At 35.6% G+C, this 20,844-nt stretch overlaps 1 protein-coding gene across 1 annotated transcript in view; it reads right to left on the reverse strand.

Moving 5' to 3' along the window:
- MTX2 (metaxin 2) overlaps positions 1 to 20,844 on the reverse strand; it is a 90,454-nt gene that overhangs the window by 36,324 nt on the left and 33,286 nt on the right. Inside the window, exons 2-3 of the mRNA XM_027866065.1 lie at positions 14,982 to 15,029; positions 13,930 to 13,976 (exon numbers count right to left, since the gene is read on the reverse strand). Coding sequence (XP_027721866.1) covers positions 13,930 to 13,976; positions 14,982 to 15,029 — 95 coding nt within the window. The remainder of the gene's footprint in view (positions 1 to 13,929; positions 13,977 to 14,981; positions 15,030 to 20,844) is intronic.

The following is a 20,844-nucleotide window of genomic DNA, read 5'->3' on the forward strand; positions in this document are numbered from 1 at the left end:
GCTTATTGTTTTTTAAATACATAATTAACGTTGGCAAATTTGACTAAAATATCATTTCCTATTTGCTTTCAACCAAGAAGTATTTAGAGACATCAAAGTCTGTTCTTTTTGCAAGTGATCACTAATTTTTATCTTCCTACTGTAACTTAGGGCTATTGTGTCAGACTTGACCCCTTGAAAAGTAATTTATACATCCTCACTAAGGCACAATGAGAAACTGATGGCAAACTGAAGGGCTCCCAAGTTTTTAGACAACTGAGATTATCTTTCATATTGACAATGAAGCCTTTTTCTTCATCACTACTAAATGTGAGTGGGGTAGAAAAGAGTCCTGCCGAATGCTTTTTATGTGTTCCATGCACATGTGCTGACTATTGAACAAATAGTGTGCTTGAGCTACACACTTAGTAAAAAGCGACTGCCAGGATTCAGTAGGAATGCAGGACCTCCCATGATTTTGAGTACTACGCAACCAAGAAAGTTTTCTATAGCAATCATTTGACTGAATTGTGCTGGGTTTTATTGCTGATTGCATTTTTTGGACTCATCAAACACATCAAATTGGCTAATGTCACCTGTATTTGGGGAGAGATTAAAATGAACTCCTTAAAATGAAAAATTGATGTTAAAATTTCGTATCGTGGTAGACCATTATTTTCATGTGTTGAAAAAATTTGCCTTGAAAATCTGTTTATCATAACACATATATACAGAGATTTTTAAAAAGCAAGTTAAGACATTTAAATAATAATTCAGAATATTAACATTTTGGTACATTAACACATTTTATAAGCTTTGGAAATCATGCCTTAATGGCTACTAATCTGTTTGGGGAGAAGGGGCAAAAACTGCCCACTCAACCAATGGCAATTAAGTGAGAACAATTAATTCACTGGATCGAGAGAAAGGGATGTGAGATACATGGAGGAAGTAGAATCAACAAAGCCTAGCAACTAACTGGATATAGGGGGTAAAAGAGGTGTAATGACTCTTAGGTTACAAATGTGGGTAACAAAAAAGTAGTGATACTGTCAACAGAAACAGGGAAGTTGGAAAGAGGGGTAAGTTTAAGAGGAAAGACAGTAAGTTCAGTTTCAGACAAGCTGATTTTAAGATGCCTTTGGGATGTCCAGGGAGAGATGATCAGCAGGCAACTGGAGGTGTAGGACAGGAATTCAAGAAAGAGACAAGGGAGCCACAAAGATAAGGCACCAAGGTGATGTCTGCGGCAGTGGAATTAGGTCATCACAGAGGCAGGAAGCTACAGCACCAGAGAAGGCACAGACTAAGCTAAGTGCTGCCATCAGCCCCCAAGGAAATTCATGAGGAACATGACACCCCCACTGAGAATGTCCATGATTCTAACCATGACCCACAAGTGGATCTTTGAAGAATATGAGGAAGATCTCTTTAAGATGACAATAAAAATTAAAAATTAGAATATGCTGAACATAAGGAGAAAGGAAAAATAAAACTCTTCAGATCTGTGCAAATCACTAGATAACATGGTTGATGGAGATGACATCTAACACAAGAAGTGACAGGTCTAGGTGGATGACAGTCCTCAGCCTAAACTGATGGTGATTTGATTCCAATGCAAAAAAGAAAAAAATGCCCATAAGTTTAAAGGCAAAATTTGAACCATGCAGAAATGAGATAGATAGACAGAAGAGAAAGAGGACCAGGCAAAAATAGCAATGCTGACAATGTTGCTGAAAAACTAGAAGAGCTTTCAGTAAAAGATGACAGCAAAGAACCTGAAAGCCAAGAGTTGGAAAAGACAGAGGCCAAGGAAAAAAAACCAGAAAAATTACAATAGATCACTTTGGCCCTATGTTTATTCCTGGTTTTTTCTTTAAGGAACATTACATAAAGAATCAAATTTCAACAGTCAGGTTATTTTTCCCTTTAGAAGATGCCTTCAGCCAATCCATCCCTCAGTCATGAAAATATACCATGCTATTTTTCTACGGTGGAAACACTTAATAGTTTATCAGAAAGAGTGAATAAAATATCTGAAAGGGGTGGAGTGAAAGGATGGAGGGAAAAGAGATAGAGAAAAAGGGATGGAGGAAGAGACAGAGAAAGAGAGGAAAGGAGGTAGAAGGAGGGGGAAGAGAGACAGAGACAGACAGATAGAGGCATTTACTAAGTGCTGGGAATACAAAGATAAGTAGAAAGAGAAGCCCTATCTTCAAGGAACTTACATTCCAATAAGGGAAGACAATCCAGAAGACAATTAGATGTAGATTTGGGAGTCATCTGCAAAGAGATGATACTTGAATCAACAAGAGGTGATGACTCACCAAAGGAGAGAGGTCAGAGAAAGAAAAGCAGAAAGCACATAACAAAATCCTGAGGTGCACATTTGCACAGGGAGTGAACCATGGATGTTGATCCGGTGAAGAAGACTGAGAAGGATCAGTCCAAGAAGCAGAAAGAGAGCCATGACAGAGCAGTCTCATGAAATCAGAGAGGAAAGAATATCCAGAAAGAATATCTATTATAAAAAAGACCATTGCCATCAGTAAAAAAGAAATCACTGGTGACCTTGAAAAGAGCAGTTTTGGTCAAGAGGTGAGGCCAGAGGCCAGATTCCATGGTGTAGAGAAGTCAATGGGATATAAGAAAGTGGAGGCAATGCATAGATGGGTTTTCATAACAGTTTGGCTAAAACAAGGAGATATGCAACTTTAATATAAAGGGATGCTATATTTGAGATAAGTTCTGTTGAAGGATGGGGAAAATCTGGGCATACTTGAAAGCATCTGTGAGAAACTCATAATCAGAAGCTGAGAAGTAGGGAAAAGGGACAACTGAAGTGGCAAACTCCTCGAGAAGATGGGAGGGGTAGGAATCAAGAGCACAAAAAGAGAAGATGGCGTTGGCAAGGAGAAGGGCAACTTCATCCTTGAAACTAAAGCAAAGGAGGAAAGAAAAAGGATGATGCTAACATGATCTGAAGTGCAGAACTGGGAAGGTAAAAATGTTTCAGATGCATGTACGTATGTCCACTGTGCTAAGCACTCAGGATACAAAGAAGGGCAAAAGACAGTCCCTGCCCTTGAGGAGCTCAAAATATAATAGGGGAGACACAAGCAAACAAATATGTACAAACAAGTTATACAAAGGATAAATAGGAAGTAATTAACAGAGGGAAGACCCTAGGGAAAAAGATGAAGAATTCCATTTTGGAGATATTGAGTTGGAGATACCTCTGGAGGTATCCAGAATCAGATAGACAGATGTTCAGTATTTTCTAATTTCTAAAAATTAGAAATTACAGATGAGGGATTGGAGTTTAGAAAAGATATTAGGGATAGATACGGATACTGGAAACAAAACACAAAATTCCTCTATCATTTACAGTCTTGCTCCAATGTATTTTTCTAGGCCAATTTCAAATTACCCACTTGTCGATGTCACATTTCAGCCAACTGACCTATTTACTATTACCAGTACACTAGAGTGATCTGCTAAGCCAGTGCCTTTCTATGCACAGGTTGTCCCCCATGCCAGGAATGCTCTCCCCACGTCTTCTCTGATTTGTTGAATACCTAGAGCCCTTCAAAGCATGGCTCTGGTTCTACTTCCTACAAGAGACTTTTCCTGATTCCTCCCACTGGTTAGTGCTCCCACCATTCCAAAACTACTATGTACTTAATTTCTAAGTACTTTTATATTTCTGTCTATATAGAAGTTGCTTCTTCTCAATAGAATATAAGTCACTTATAAGCAGGGATTGTTTCACTTTTACATTTGTATCCCCAGGACCTAGCACAGTGGAGGCATATAGTAGACACTCAATAAACGCTTATTGAATTGTTGAATCTCAAGAGAGAGGAAAATTTAGCCCATAGAAGTTAATGAGATGAAAACAGGAGACAGTTTAAAGAGAAAAAGTTGGCAGAGTCCAGTCAATATCCTTACTGACACCTATATACAAGAAGTGAGATAGACAAACGAGGAAGGGGGCAGGCGAGGGAGGGGGGAAGAGCAAGAGACAGAGACAGAGAGAAGCCTGAGGTGATGGCAGAGTCAAGTGAAGGTTTTTTTAAGGAGGGAGAAGAGCAGGAATGATTGTAGGAAGCAAGGAGTCATTCATTAGAGAGGGAAAATTTAAGATGAAAGAAGGAGTGATCAATATGGCATGCTCTAAGAAGAGAAGAAAGGGGATGGGACTAAACGGTTTAGAAGGATTGAGACAAGTATCTCAAGGGTCTTTCACTTTGGTTTATTTCATAATTTGGTGAAACTATTCCCAAACGTCTACCAATTTCTCATATGCTGCCAAAGATTGAAAATTCTGAAGCAGCTGAGAATTAGTCATACAAAGGCCTTGACACCTTACTGTAGGATTTACTCGGGGGAATCCTAGACTCCATTACTGGATCAACCATCTAAAACTGAACCATATTGTACAATAGTTGATATTAGCTTTCCAACACCAAGTCCCAAGTATGTCTAATTAAACATACTAGTTTTCTCACTCACATTTCTGCCTTTTAATCCTAGATCCAAGAAGAGATTTGCAGCAACAAGGACTAACAAAATTAGCCAATGAGAAGATGCTTTCTTCTATTTAAATTTCTCAGAAACTGGCAAAATTGAGGGACACCATATTATTTAAAGCTCAGCAGTATGTACAAATTATGTTTGCCATTTTAAGATATAAATCAGGGTAAATTTTATGGGCAAATTAAGTTGTACAAATATTTTTCATAGGATCATAAATCTACAGTAAGAAAGGACCTCAGAGGCCACTCGGTCCAAACTCCTACGTCTGAGTAACGTGGTTTTAAATCTGTAATGGGTATTCAAAATATATATTTCATACACTTCCTTTTCCTCTCCCCACCAAAACTTCATTTTAAAAACAAAACAAAAAGTTCACCTTGGCTTCAATTGTTTTAGAATTTTAAATATCTCTCTCTATGGACATTACTACAGTATTATTTACTGAAAAGGGACTAATCAAGGAAAGGGAGCATTAAGAGTGCTTTACTGCAGCTGCCACTCAACTTGCTAGGCCCTCCCGAGCTGCCAGATGCTTGGAAATGGAAGATTACAACAGATACTTTAAGGCATGGGTGTGTGGGTATTAAGACTTCAGAACAAAAAGTCACTCAGAGAGTGTCCTTTCCTTTGGACTTTCTGAGCCTCCTGAGTTAACAGCCTTTTATGAAGTTTAGGGAGAACCTAAAAATTAATGCAATTTTTTTCTCATGGCATCCCAGCTACAATCAATGAGAAGATCCTACCACGATAAAAGTATATTTAAAGAAAAGGCATTAGTGAAAACAGGTAGCCATGGCTAACTGGTGGACCTTTCTGTTATCTAAAACAGTGGCCATGATTCCCTGGCTGGCATCAAAGCTATTTAGATGTTTGTAGCATGAATAAAATATGAATTCAGATTTAGTAAATGCATAAGAGGGAGAAGAAGAAGAAAAGAGGGGAAAGTAGGTAGCATAAAGGATTGGTGGGAGGAGAACATGAATTGCAAGAGCATTAAAAAGGCACTGTCTACATAGTAAAATGAGACTACAAATGATTACAAATATTAAGCATGTCTGGCAAGCAAGAGCTATTCAGTTTCCAGGGAAAACAAATAAGTTGACAGCATTCAAGAAATAAATTTAAGAGAAAACTAGTGAAATAAAAGCCAATGCCTAGTCACATCTTAAACAAAAAGAATCAATAAGCAAGCAGGTTTCTGACAGGAGTGAGGGAATAAGGTCCACAACAGCAATAAAAATTTTACCTATGAGGAATAATTCAAATATCAAACATCTACTGTGGCTTCATCAAGGCTCAAAAGTAATAATAAATAAAATAAAAATTCTCAAAATGGTAGAACAGCAGAACCCTGGCTGAAGGAAAGAGGCTTAGGCTACATAGCTGCTGACAGAGAAGGAAGCTACTGGTAGTAGCTTAAGTTAAGTTTGCCTTTCTTAGATTTAACTGAAGCATAGTGCCTAGACAATATTAGAGACATCCTAGACTTGTAGCTTTGCCACGGTAGAATGATTCATGGAATGAGAAGCTGAGTTCAACAGAACCCTGACACTTACAATCTGTGTAACCAGGAGCAACTCAACCTCTCAGAGCCTCGATTTCTTCATCCATAAGGTGGGGATAGCACTGCCCATACAGAAACAACCTCACAGAATTGTTGTAGGGCTCAGGAGATATATGTAAAGTACTTTGCAAACTGTAACACTGGTATTATTAGCATATCTCATGCCACTTTTTCACACTGTATATGTACCCCTTAACCACAAAGTTCAGCGTCCTTGCATAGCTCATTATAGCAGTGAAAGTAAGGCTTCCACACTTGTTATATATGTACACAGCTGAGAATTCCAACCCTCTGTATGAGCTTTAAAATGAGCTACTTCTTTACCAGTCAAGAAAGAAAAACAATTTAAGCTGAGATAACTATAAAGAAACCTAATTATATTTATTTTGCTACCTTGATATCTTCTTGAAAGAAATAGATTAACAAAGAATTAGTATATGCTCTTAAGTTTCTTATATCTGTCTTACAAGTTATTCTAAGTACACTCCCAATATCTAATAAAAAATAATGTACTAAAAGTAAAAAACCATCTGGAAAATAATAGACAACTAAAAAGTGAATAAACATATTTTCCACAAACCAAATTAGAAAAATAATTTGTTGCTTTTAAAGAATAATAAAAAACAATTGGAGCTCTGCATTTCACTTTAAAAAAAATTTTTTTTAACCCACAGAAGAACACAAAGGAACTAATTAATTGTAAATAAAAACTAAAGATAAAAGCAAATGTATCTAGGTGTGCAGAATAGAAGGGAAGCCATCATAAAGATTAGTAGTTAATTGGTTTATGGATGTTATGCTAAAAACCAGAGCACCTGCTATAATTCGGAGGTACCAAAGCATCACAGGGGTTAAAAAATATGTAACTGGAATAATATATGTTATTAAAAAGAAATAAAGATTAAACTTAGAGAAAGAAAAACAACTGCTGAGGAGAAATAAACAGAAAAGGCAATTCAAAAGGTAGGAGAAATCTTTAAAAGAAAAAATCTACAGACAGAAAATTTTGCTACGGGCCACAAAGAGACACCACATCAGAGAGCAGGATTCCCTTTCTTAACACAATTTTCACTTGGAAATTACATCTGAAAGGCAAGGTTCAATTTTATTAGTTGTGGGTACAATTCAACTTGCAGGTATGAGTCAAGTCAAGAGCACACCAACAAGAGCAATCAGTGAATAAGGGAATCAATATAGGCTTCCCACAAAAGGCATAGATAGAACTAAGTTATAGTTTCTAAAATGGAACATAAGAGTTCCAAAATGTGTGAATGTAAAGACAAAAGATGAAAAATTACATACCACTACTGTTTTTTACAGATCTCCCAACACAGACATATAAAAAACACTAAGTCTTGTTACTCAGGGGTTACTATGTAAGTGTGAAAACTACTTAACCAAAACTAGTCAAGTCATTATTGTGCAAAAAAAGATAAGTGTCATTAACTTAAAAACTTACAGCTAAACATATCATAACTTAAAGGGAAAATACACTAGGTCTTTCTCCATGTCTAGTTTTGATAAACTAAGAGTAGCTCTTAAAATGGAATAATTTAATAAATAGTCCTACTTTCTCTTTTCCCCTTTCCAATTCTCCATGCAACATTGTTTGTTCTAAGAAAGTTATATGACAATATTCTTTTTTTTTTACATGGAAACTATCAGTATTACTTGCAAATATAATGTGAAACAATTCTAATTTTTAAAAGACTAATGTCATATTTCATCTTAATGTCAGATAGTTGTAATGATTTATAGTTTTAAATTTTAGGGGCTTATCATAGTTTTCAAATGAATTTAAACTTCTGATTATAAAAATTACCCACAATTCTCACTGTAACTATATAAAAATTATCCTTAGACAGCAGACCTCAAATTTTCTTCAGAGACAGATATCCTATTCATTTCATAATTAACTCTGAAATATCTTGCATAATAACTCACTGTGGAATATTTTAAAGCATAAAAAATGCCACTGTGGAAGCACAAAGTAAAAATGGTTTTGCGTTTTCATTCATATTCTGTTTCACCAGGACACAAAGGAAAATCTGTGACGACAACTAAAGAATTATTTTCCACCTTATTGAAGAGACATGCTTTAAAATTAAAAACCATGAACAAATCTATCTACAAAATAATTCATTTTTTATATCAAACAGCTGCAGACCTTGTAATTGAAATAATGTGTCTAAGGTTACAAATGAAAAGTGTTAGGTATCATTCTTGAAGTGACAGATTAAGTTCCTAATCCAGTTATGGTAATGGCCACATTTGTAGTTTAACATAAATTAAGACCTTAATTATATTTGTGGCTATTTTAAACAAAATAACAAATTCCTTTGTACCTGTGAATGTAATTTATAGCAAAGCCAGGTTCATTTTCCAAGCCAATCTATTTCCCACTGCAGAAGAACCCTGTTATAATGGTATAATGTAATTCTTGTTGTAGAATGTTGAAGGAGTAGATTCGCTGGTAGCACAGAGGAGGTTTTGAAGATAAATGAAGATGCTATTCATTCAGGGGTAATTTCATCTTAGAACTATATGAAAGATGTTTCACTCACATGTGGTAGCTGTATGGCCTGGAATTTAAGTGTATTTTCGGCTCAAATGTAGTGCTGCTAGATCGATTATGTTGATACTGTATATCTAATAATGAGGAATTCTAGCCTTTTTCTGTTTAAAAAATGGGCTGTCATTTTTTCATTTCACTACTGTGTCTTTATTGTTCTTTTTACAACAACAAATTAAAATTTGGCTTGCTGTTTACTTTATAAACAAAAAGTATACAGCGGTAATACTTACTTAAAACCCTCTAAGAATTCTTGACCAACAGAATCTATTTACCACAGAAATAATCATGTATCTATATTATGAAGTCTTTGGGAAATGTCTTTAGTTTTAAATTTCAGTGATACCTTAGGATGTGATATGCAAATTTTAAGTTACTTTGTTCACACATGGTAACTATCAAAGGGGAAAGAGAAATATCTGTTAAATTAGATTCTACACATAACCAACCATAAGCACAAAGGCTCAGTTATTTTTTAAATAGTTCATATTTTATACATATAAGCCAGCTCAAAGCTAAATCACAAAATGCTTTGTTATATCAAGTATGCAGAGATGACATAATAAACATTACTTCAGCTCAGGAATTTGAATTAAGTGAAAGCAAACAGAAAGTATCCATTTGGGGGCTCTCACATAATGCTGAAACTGAAAGGATGTAAAACCCCCTACCCTATTCAAATTTTCCCTGAAGCTTCTTTAGGTCTACTATTCCTATCCCCTCTCCAACACACTATGAATAAGAGGATCAATATATTTAAAGATTTAATGCACTTGACTTAGTTTCTTCTCTTTAAGAGTAATTAGGGAGTTTGTGGGAAGAGACTGAAGAAGAGAAGAGTGAGGAAGTAATGGTTAACTCAGGGGAAAAAATTAATTTCACCCAAAAGAGAAGTGGTTCCTTTTTACTTTCAGGAAGTTATGTCAAATTTTATTAATATTTTAAGGTAATGTTATGTTACTAGCTCCTACTTTAAAATATATTAATTTACATAAACGTGTGATGTCAGGCCAACTTCTATCTTCAGTTGTTATGCATACATACCCCTACAATTCCTATGAAAAGCCTTATTTAAAATAGAAAAGTACCTGACCAATATATGTCAGGAAATCTGAAAATATTCCCTCAGAAACTTTTCAGTTGTCTCTTCAATGTCATGACCTAAGTTTATGGGACTGACGAATACATGTTGTGGATCATTTCTGCAAATGTTATGGTTGATTCTTATAAACCCCTTTTCTAAAATGTTGTTTTTTCCCCTCATATACACGTGCAATGATAGGAATCAGGACAATTCTAGAAGTGATTATGACAGTCTGTTTGGCTTGCCTAAGAACTGTCAGTCTAACCACTGAGTATCAGTTAAGAAATGACCCGTGATTAAAATAAAAGCAGCCAATAATGGTGAACCATTAGAATACAACCATTTCACCACCAATTAATGTGTCAACAAAAAGGCACATTTTGCTGAAAGGAAAAAAGCAAGACTCAGCTATTTCTTTATCGGCAGGTCTGACATGTTCATGTTCATGGCCCTTCGTTAATAGGGCCTATAAAAATGCTGACTTTTTTTTTAAACGATTCAATTGACTAATATAAGGTAAAGAGTTAGTTCTTGTTGACATCTCCTTTTCCTTTTAGGAGAAAGGATATTTTTTTCAGAAAGTTAAAGGAAAAGGAAACTAAGTGGCGCATGAGCTTTTTTCCTTTCTAAACTTAAAAACTCACCAAAGGAAAAGTTTTTCCCTCCATGCAGTATTCCAGTAACGAGCATTACAGATTTTTTAAATATCTTTACTATATTGCTGGATGTTTTAAAAGTCAGGCATTCTGAACAATCCTCATATGTAACTATGTTCAAATCCTTTTGAGTATTACTTACTCTTCAGGATTCATTTAAATGAATTTTTAGTTTTAAAAAAATTAATAACAGAATAAAAAAATTATCTTAAAACATTACTTTTTCATTCCACCATAATCTGTAAGGCACACATACAATTTTTTCTGTTCAATGAAAGTTATTTATTCAAAACCTAAACACCACTACTTTCATTTTTTAAGTACTTCTCATACCTTCAAAGAGCTCTCCTACCTATGATTTAATCTGAGTCTCATAACAGTCCTTTGAGGCAGGTAGAGTCAAGTATTATGCCTACTTGACAGATTAGGAAAATGAAAGATATAATATTAAATACTTTTCAGTGCTACAAATAAACACAAAACGGTAAAGGTAAATTTTCTAGAAAGTTAAAAATTAATGTTCACTATCTGTTGGATAACTATCCAAAGGCCTAAGAAAAATTAGTGTAGCATCTATTTGCATGTTTGTGAATATATAAGAATAAATAAATAGAAGGCTAGGAAAGACATTTATTTCCATAAACAGAAATCCCTTGTCCCTCTGGATGCTACCTTTGGGCTATCTCACTACATACTTCTGTAAAAACAAGAGGAGAATAAGAAAGAAACATGGTAACTCGGTTATATCCATTTTTCAACCAAAAGAGCTTCTGGCATTTTCACAACTTACTACTCAAAAAAAAAAAAAGGCTCCTGAGTCTAAAGAGCAGACACCTTAAAGAATTTAGTTTTATTGAAGTAAACCTTTAAAAGCTATTATTTATCCATCTTTCTAAATCAACAGGCTTCGGTTAATAAAAGATGATTTTTTTAAACTAATAATAACACCACACATTTAAACTGTTCTTTAAAGTTTTCAAAATGTTTTCTTCATGACAACCTTGTGAGGCAGATAATATCAGTTTCATCATTAGAATTTTACAAACTGAAGTTCAGAGAGAAGAAATCACCTGCCCACAGTCACATGGCCAAGAAGTTCTGAGATGTGACTGAAAGCCAAGTCTTTTGGCAGTAAGTCCAATGCTAAGAAAATAGGGTCTACACTTCATTTTCATTATCAAAAATATTTTCTCGAAAGTGAGCTGAAAGCCAGAGGAAAAAAATGGCAGCAATGTACCATAAATGGGTCTAGTGTGTGTCTCTTGTCTCTCTCCTTCCCATCCTCCCTCTTTTTCACCCCTCTCCTTCTTTCTCCCCCTCCTACTCTCTTCCATTGACCAAAGGAACCAAAAAACTCTAAGGTACTAAATACACAGCTATTGGAATCAATATACAAGGATTATTTCTTAGTCACACCAGTGCCATGAAAGCACAGGGGAAGTATTATGTGGGAAGAACATGCTAGGGAAGTTACTGAGTTCCTTTTAAACTGAAATCATAAAAATTACTTTAATCATTAAAGATCTGACCACTTCAATTTCACAGGTAGAATAAATATCAAGTCTATGTGGTAAGTGAATTTAAATTTCCTGATGGTTAAACTGGCAGACTATTAAATTATTTGATGCTTGATAGTTTGTTATCTTTTAGAAAATAATCAGGCATTTTATGGATACCTGTCATATTGTTTTGATCAGTTCTGCACATCACAAGTGAGTCGCTTTACTCATTCTTCTAAATCAATCCTGTTCTACTCTACAGAAGAAAATTACTCCATAAAGTTTAAATCAGATATCTGCAAAAGTCACATTTATAGTCATGGCTACTATCAGCTGTCAAGCCAAAGAATATTGAAGAAAAACAAGAATTTTTAATATATTCTAGTTAATTTATCATCTAAGTGACACGTGTAGGATAACAAAATTAAAATGGTAAAATGGTTAAGTAAAATTCTACATTTAAAAAGTAACTGTTTTTCCTGTTTGGTTTTAAATCAAAACTGAACTGATTTTTTTTATTTTTAAAGGAGCAGGCCCAGCGTTCAAATGAATGAGACGCAGAAAGATATGAATGGTTGGATAAAGTCAATGTGAAGATCAAATGATCAACCACTCAGCAAAAATGCTTATTTCTCTCCATTTCAAAGAATTATTTAAAACATAAAAATATGGGTGGACACTGCCATCTTGGGACTTTTCTAAATAAACAGACTTATTCATTTATCTCAACACAAAATACCTTTGTGATAAAATGTACTGCAGTATTTTCCAAGATGTTACTCTTTAGCTAAAATATCCATTCTTTTTAAATATGACAAGTGGAAAGTATAATGTTACACTACTCAAAAAATTTCTGATGTCAGGTATAAGCCAATGTAGATTATAAGAGCAATAAAAACAAAGTTATAAAAGTCTCAATAGAAGCACATGTGGACTTTGTAAAGATTCTCTATATTACAACTGAAATCTTGTTAGTTAAGATGATACAATATAAAGCACTGACTTTAAATGAGGATACATAAACAGCCAATTGAGAAATTCTACTCATTCAAAAAATTACACACACAAAAGAAATACATTAATTAGCATATCATCACATAAAACAATAAAAACTTATTTAAAGGTATACTTTGAGTTCTTAAAAGAATGTAATATATTTTTAATTAAAGAATTACTACATAACTTTTCCTACTCAATACATGTATGCCCAATACCTTTTTACTTTTCATTTTCTAAAGAGTACTTCCTTCCATCTTAACTTTCTCATATTTTCATATTAGTTTGCTAGTTATCTTCACTTTTTGAAAATATTTTTCCTTGATCATTTTAAATTACTTAATCCAAATAAATGGGGCCGAACCTAAAAATAAAATACTGTAATTTGTATTGACCTATATTATGAAACTCATTCCTCCCTAAAAAGTTTTTTGTAAAAGTACACAATTTCCAAGTACACCATTACTTTTTTCAAAAGTACAGTCTGAGGATTACACAACCAGGGATCTTGTCCAATATAATTCTGATAGGCATCAATCTGTAAGCAATGTGTACATAAGGAACAATTACAAATGAATAAAGTTTCTTCAAGATATTTCAAGCTGGATTAAAGACAGAATGAACAGGAAGATGCCTAAAGATGTCTAAACTACTATCCACACACTTTAATCTTTGTAAATATTACTATTTAAAAAAATGAATACACTGTGTACTCTCCCTTCATTACTGTCATCTACCAATCTAGACAGAAAAGCTGTGCTTTAAAAATAGGATGGTCTTAAATAGGTAGTAAAAAAGATCATGAAGGTCGAAATTTAAGATGACAAACATCTGCTAAATAAAAAATATTAAAATTTAAAATTCTACTTAATACAACTGTACCAATAAGGCAGTATTATAAAACTATATCAAATCATATTGGAAATTTTTAAATATATAGTGCTAGAGTATTTGAAAAGAAAAAAACTCATCCCAACTTAAAATGAAGTAAATCTTCAAGAGAAATTTAACACCTCCTTTTAAAATAAATATTTATTTACCTGAACAGCAAGAGAAGAAGCATTATCAGAAAGCAAAATTTGTTCCCCTGTAGGAAGAAAATGAAAGGATATCCATTCAAAAATGTGGCTTCTAAACTGATAAAATACAGTCATTTTTTATAAAAATTAATTTTAACCTTCTTTTGTAAGAAAAAAAATTACACACCAATGTCATCGTATAATTACAGCAGTGCTATTATATGATGATGGTTTTCGGTTATATTACCTGTGTATGAATATAAAATGTAACAAGATCTTTCCTTCAGAATTGCTTTATCATTTATCTCATCTTATCAGATATATATGTACATAATATATATGTAATTAAAAATCCCTCCTTCAAAATAATGTTTGTTTTAAATTTTCTAGGATAATTCCTTTGTACTCAATCAAAATTAAGTAAAATAGCATCTGCTCACAATTCCTCTAGTTAAAAGTAAAAGCATTCAGAATCCTATAAAACCAGCTTGCAGTTAATATTGCACAGTGTGTCTAGGTCTGTCACACAAAAGAAAGATGACAAGTTCGCTGCAATAAAAATTCCATGCTTAGAAGACTAGGGCCGCTGCCTATTAGTCTTCATTACTTTGCAGTCTTCTGACAACTGTAGCAGGCTGCTGAGCCCCAAATGGGGTCCATAATGTGATCTGATGATATATGAAGAGCTGCTAAAGGGAGCCTGAACCATCCTAGCCTATACATTTTAACAGTTCCTTTTTACTGAGAGCCCACTTTACCACAAGACTTCAAAAATCTGCTGCCTCAGCTATTGGTGCAGTAAATCTGCCAACGGTGCCTGCAACCACATCATTTTACACTGCCTACAGCAGCCAATATAATGAGTCAATAATAAACCAAGGACCTTATAGGCCATGAATACTTGGTTTATATTGGCAAATGCAAGTTGAGCTAAAAGTTACTCTTAGGACATATAGAAGGGAGTCCCTCTCTTAATGTTCTGTTTCTCTTTGCTGTTAATCATACTGAATGAGGTTTCTTTTAAACGTATTTTAACAGGAATTCATTACAAATTGCAGAAATAACACACCCACCTTTCAGCTGCTGATAAAGTGTAGCATCTTCAGGCCAAGGTTCTGTAGCTGTAGAAGAAAAAAGTTGGAATTACACACACAGGGGAAAAATAGATCCCAAACCAAATTAACAAACGGGTATTTGCCTATAAGAGTTACAGGCAGTTGTCAAGGTTACTTTAAATATGGCAGACTTTCATTACACATTGCATTCCAGGTGATAAGGTAGGATGCATAAGAATGTAAGATGGGATGAATGCAGGAAAAGAAAGGTTTTATCTTATCCTCAAAAATTAATGTAAAATTTTATAAGGTCTACATAAATACTATCATACTCATAAAACCACTGTTACTCCTTTCAAACATAATCAGATCCACATGAGAGGTACAAATGCATCTTATCACGTTACATATTTTTCCCCATTGTCCCTAGCCAGTATTATAATGAAATAAAGAAGAGACCTTTTAAAATATTCCAGAACATTCCATTGCCCTCCCAGCTCACGAAAACAAGCTAAGACAAGCAGAGCAGTATGAAGAAGCAACATGTAATCACAAAGTAAAACACAGTAAAATATACTTTTAAGCCTGAATTTAACCTTAGCCTTATACCTTTAATCTCTTTTCTGATAACTTGCTGTAGCCAAATTATAACAGCATTAAAATCAAACTGAATCCAGAAAACTGGGCACATCCACATGATGATGCAGTGAAGCAGATAATATTATAAATTATTTGTTGATGTTGCTGATAAGACACTAACAGATTTTTTAAAATTCTCATTTTTAATTATAACAACTATAGCGAAAACAACCACTATTAGCAAAAGAGATGTTAAATGACCATTTTCTAAGGCTATAATACTTCAAATAAATATTAACGAGCAATTCCTTATTATTCGTGTACTAGTCTTGACAACATATCACCAAATTCTGATTTTGGTTATTCAATTCTGATTGATTTGTCTTGGGAAATATTATGTCCATAGGAGTCATTCATAAAAGCACTGAAGTAAAAGAACAGTTACTATAAATATATTTTGGGTCACATTTAGATAATAAGTACACTATTTGGGCTAATAACCTATGCACATAAGTAGGAGAAGCAGCATGGTGGTATGGACAGAGATCTGGCTTCAGTTCTTCAGGAGCTCAGGAGCTTCAGTCCAGTATCTGTCCTGTGCTGGCTCTGTGATCCCTGTGACCTCGGGCAGTCACTTTGCTTCTCCCTCAGTGCTCCCTGTCACTCTCTAAGACTGAATTGAAGAGCAAGTGCCCACCTGCTTTAGAAGGAATTTTTTCACTGAGAATTTCCTGTACTAGTGAAATCAACAGGTTCAGACCCTACCCCACCTCCAAAAAAAAACATGCCTTTGCCCTGGCCAATCTCCACACCTGAGATGCTCTCCCACCTCATCTCCAACATCTCAGAATTCCTGGACTTCCTCAATCCTCAACTCAAGTGCCACCTGCTCCAGAAAGCCTGTCTTGGTCCTCCCCTCATCCCACCTACCCAGCTGCTTGTGCCTTCCCTCCATGGTTATTCTGTGCCTGCTTTGTGTGTTTCTTCTATACACCTATTTTACGTATGTGCTGAAACCTATCAGAATGTTCTCTGAAGACATAGGCTTATTTCAACTTATGTCTTTATGGCCCTAGTGTTCCACATTTTGCCTAGAACACAGGAGGTGCTTAATAAATGCTTGCTGATTGATTCAATTCAACTAATACACATTAATCATCTATTCTGTACAAGGCAGATGCCAGGTGATAGAGTCCCTCCAAAAAAAAATAAAAGCTCCATTCTCAAGCAATTTTTATCTTGTGGGAGAGACATACAACATGTCCTTGTCTGAGGACTGCGTCAAAATTATTCAAGGTGGGAGGAGAAAGAACAGGGGCCTTCCCCTTCAAAGATAGGAGAAATGACAAACTGGGAGCACACGACAGCTAATGCACATATGTAGTCTTATGCAAGGCTGAGCCTGATCTTAGGACTCCTGCATACCTGCTTCTGCTTTCTTTCTTTCTTGATTAGTGCTGTCCAAACATGACGGCTGAAACAGATGTGTCCACTGTGAGAGGCAATCTTGTGAGTATGAGCGATCAGAAGTCCTCAGTCCCTCCCTCACTGAAGCTGCCTGGTGGCAAGGGGAGCATCTGCATCAGATAGTATAGCCACTGAAAGCCTGACTTGGCAGAAGACATGGACCTGGAGCATGTTATTTGGATGGTGTGGCACTGAAGTGGTGGTTGTTGATTGTGCTAGGCATATAAAATGCCTATTTAGCAGTCCCACAGATAGATTCATATTCTGAAGTTTAAATCTCCTGGGAACAGATACTGTTTCTGTTTTAAGTCTCTGTCAACTGGGTGCCTATGAGAGAACCTGAGTGTTTAGCACTTCTCTTGCATAGAGGAAATAAACAGATGACTTATACCGGATTCCTATTGTACATTATTACCTTTCTATTTCCCTTTTTGGGGGAGACATTAGACATAAGCCCAAATTTAATTTTCCCAAAGGCCCCAGAGTTGGGGGGTGATGATGGGGTATAAAAAAACCAAAGAGTGGAAAAAAGAGCCTCACTTCTCTTATCAGGCCAAGCAACCCCTGGACTGAACCCAGGATGCACCTGTGTGGGTACAGAACACATGTCCCTTAGTAAAGAGGGAGAGGATGCAGTGCTCAGCAGTGGCTACAGGTATCAAGGGACAGAGTAATTTTTGGATTACATTTATAAAAGCACTTTACCACCAACGAGGCCTTTGGGAACATTACTTAAAGCTTAGCTTTGGTTTAGGTCTATGGTCCTGGGCTTTGAGTCAGAATCCCAGCTCCATAAAAATTCCAGCTGTGTGACCAAGCACAAGTCATTTAACTCTGCTGAAACTCAGTCTTGTTATTTGTCAAATGCATGCTGGTTACTTCACAGGGTTGTATTTTTGCCTTGTTGTTGTTTTTACAAATCTGGACCTGTGATTTCATTGGTACAAGGAGCTGCCAGTGAGGAAATTCCTTTTACCAATGTAGTTCACTACCTTGTACAAGCTCAAGTCTCAGACAGTTGCATGGGACACTAAACGTTTAAGTGGTGATTTGCACAGAGTCACATATTTAACAGGAGTCAGAGGCAGAACCTGAATCCAGATAGTTATAATTCCAGGGCTGTCCTATGAATCCCACCAAGCTGATCTCAATAAGATAATATGTATTAAAATACTCTATTTGTAGTAAAATGCTTTATATAAATGAAATCTTTTATCATCAAAAAAATAAGTATAATGGCACTGAAAGAATACACAAGGTAAACTGAGAAGAGAGAGCTAATAACCAGTAGACCAATTTTGCTAAGTTGGAGGCCTCTGACCTTAGCCCTGAAGGCCAGGGCTGGGGGATGGCTTGGGGGATGGCTTCACAAAGGCAGTAAACTTCAGGGAACAGCTAACAGTCCATTTTAACTGAAAGATTGAGCTGGTGAAGAAGAGTCATGGGAGATAAAGCTGAAAAGAAAATGCTGAAGGGCTTTAAATTCTAGGCTAAAGAATTTGAATTTTGTTCCATAGAAGACAGAAGGCCACTGAAGGTCTGTGAACAGAAGAATGACAAGGTCAGTCCAATGACAACAATCATTATATACCTGCATGGATATTTCATTACAAAAGTTTTCATTCAAAAAATGCATCTCAAACATTCATGAAAACAAATGTCCTCGTCCTTCATTAGTATTATTTCATTTGTCTTCAAATCCTCCAAAAGATAGAAAAAATGAAAAAGGAAAAATTTGTTCAAGAAAATCAATAATTTTTTAATACAAGAAGAAAACAAAAAAAGTTTAGGAGAATATACTAACAGGAAATTTTTTGTTGTTAAACTTTTTTTAAAAGAATCTCTAGCAGTTCAGTTTTATATGCAATCCTTTGTTTTTTTCATATATTTAAATATTAAAGTTTGTTGATGATTGTTAGATTAAAAAAAATTTTTTTAAGTTTTATTCTAGAACTGATTCTTACTTACAGGAAGGAATTCATTGCTGGGCCAGAAATGGAGGAACCCTGGGAGAAAGCAGCCACTACTTTCAAAGTGTCAGAGACAAAATTTCCTAGACAAAAGTTGGGTACAGTTTAGTGAGTATTGTAGATTTTGTGAAAACAAACTGTAAAGGATTCAGAGGAAGCTAAGTAGGATTTCATGGACTAAAGGTCAACATAGAAAGACAACCCAGGAAGAATGGAAAATTCCCAGGAGTGAAATCTGAAGACACAAAGGGAAACAATGCCAATGAAAAAGAAAAACTGGAGTTTTCTGAAGAGACTAATGTGGATGCACAAGGAACTCACCATGCAACTTGGATTTTATAGAGGTTTTGTAAAGAAGATGGAGGGCAAGTAACAGATGATGAATATAAAGGAATAATACAGTTCTGTAAAAGTAGTGTCAGATGTGCTAAATCTCAGAATGAGCTGAGGCTGATGGCAAACAGGGATTTTAGAATTACAGTAGGAGAAAGGCAAGCATCAACCAAGAGACAGGACCACTGGTTGGGGTGACAGACAATAACTGACAATGGAGAGAAAGCAGAGGCAGAGTCAAGAGGACAGAGTAGCAGGAAAACTCACGGCCAAGATCCCCTTTTTCTTCTCCACAAAGATTCAGAAAACCTAATACACCAAATTCTGATCAGGAAATTAAAAAAAAAAAAGTCACACAGCGAGTCATTTTTCTAGTCCAGATTGGCTTGGGGAAACAGAGAAATCAGCAGACTTTAGGGACGAGGTCTGGTCAGAAGCATGCTGCTGCAAGAGAAGCATGAGACACAGAGAGCTAAGACTGGCCATCAGGGAAAGAAGCATCCCAGTGAACCCCTGAATCAGCACACAGTATCAGAAAGTGGGCCATCTGGCAGCTCTGTTGTTCCCTACCCAGCTCCAGGTGACAGACACAGGGCAGACTGAGGAGGGGACCTGTACCTAGGGGTGTAGGAGAGGTGCAACAGCAATCACAGACTCTAGCTGTATACTGAGCAGAGAACAAAGTCAGAAGCAAACAGCAGCCATGTGGCTCTGATTCCAGGTGCAGAGTAGGGCCTCAGTTTTAGACTCAAGCCCAAGCTGAAGCCTGCAGTGGAATAACAAGGGCAAGAATCCCAGACCAAAAGAGTCAGTCTGGCAGTTTAGTCACTGAATCCGCAGTCTCCCAGAAGGTGCTAAAAAGGGGCTCGTTCCAGTAGCAGTCTACCAAAACTTCCAACCAGGGACAAACCAAGAGACAAAACTATATGCCAGTGAGTTTGAAATTTATAAATACCCTGCAACTGCCCATTAGAGAGACAGTGAAAATGATCTAGAAAAGAAATGATCATTACAAAGAGCCAGCATGGTTTCCTCAAGAACAGTTCCTGCCATACTAATAACTTTATTTCCTTTTTTTGACAGGATTCCTTAACTAGTAGACCCAAGGAAAATCTGAAAATAGTTTTACCTAGATTTCAACAAAGTATTTAAGAAAGTATTTCATGTGACTCTTTGGAAAAGATGGAGAAACAAGGGCAAGATGACAGTACAATCAGATGAATTTGAAACTGCCTAAATGTTCAGACTTGAATCAGAGTTTTTAATTATTCAAGGTCAACTTTAAGAAACCTCCAGTGGATTCATGGATCTCCGGGATTTGTGCTTGATTCTGTGCTATTCACCACATTTATCAATGATGTGGATAATGGGCTAGAAAGTATTTTCATCAAATCTACAGAGGACACAAAACTGAGAATAACTAACATAGTAGACAACAAGATTTTAAAAAAAAAAAAGATCTTTACAGGCAAAGAACTAAAAACAAAGTAAATGTCCATCAAGTGAGGAATGGATCAACTATGCCACATGCA

The sequence above is a fragment of the Vombatus ursinus genome, unplaced genomic scaffold (genome assembly GCF_900497805.2).
Source record: "Vombatus ursinus unplaced genomic scaffold, bare-nosed wombat genome assembly UNPS02014779.1, whole genome shotgun sequence".
In the NCBI taxonomy this organism is placed as follows: Eukaryota; Metazoa; Chordata; class Mammalia; order Diprotodontia; family Vombatidae; genus Vombatus; species Vombatus ursinus.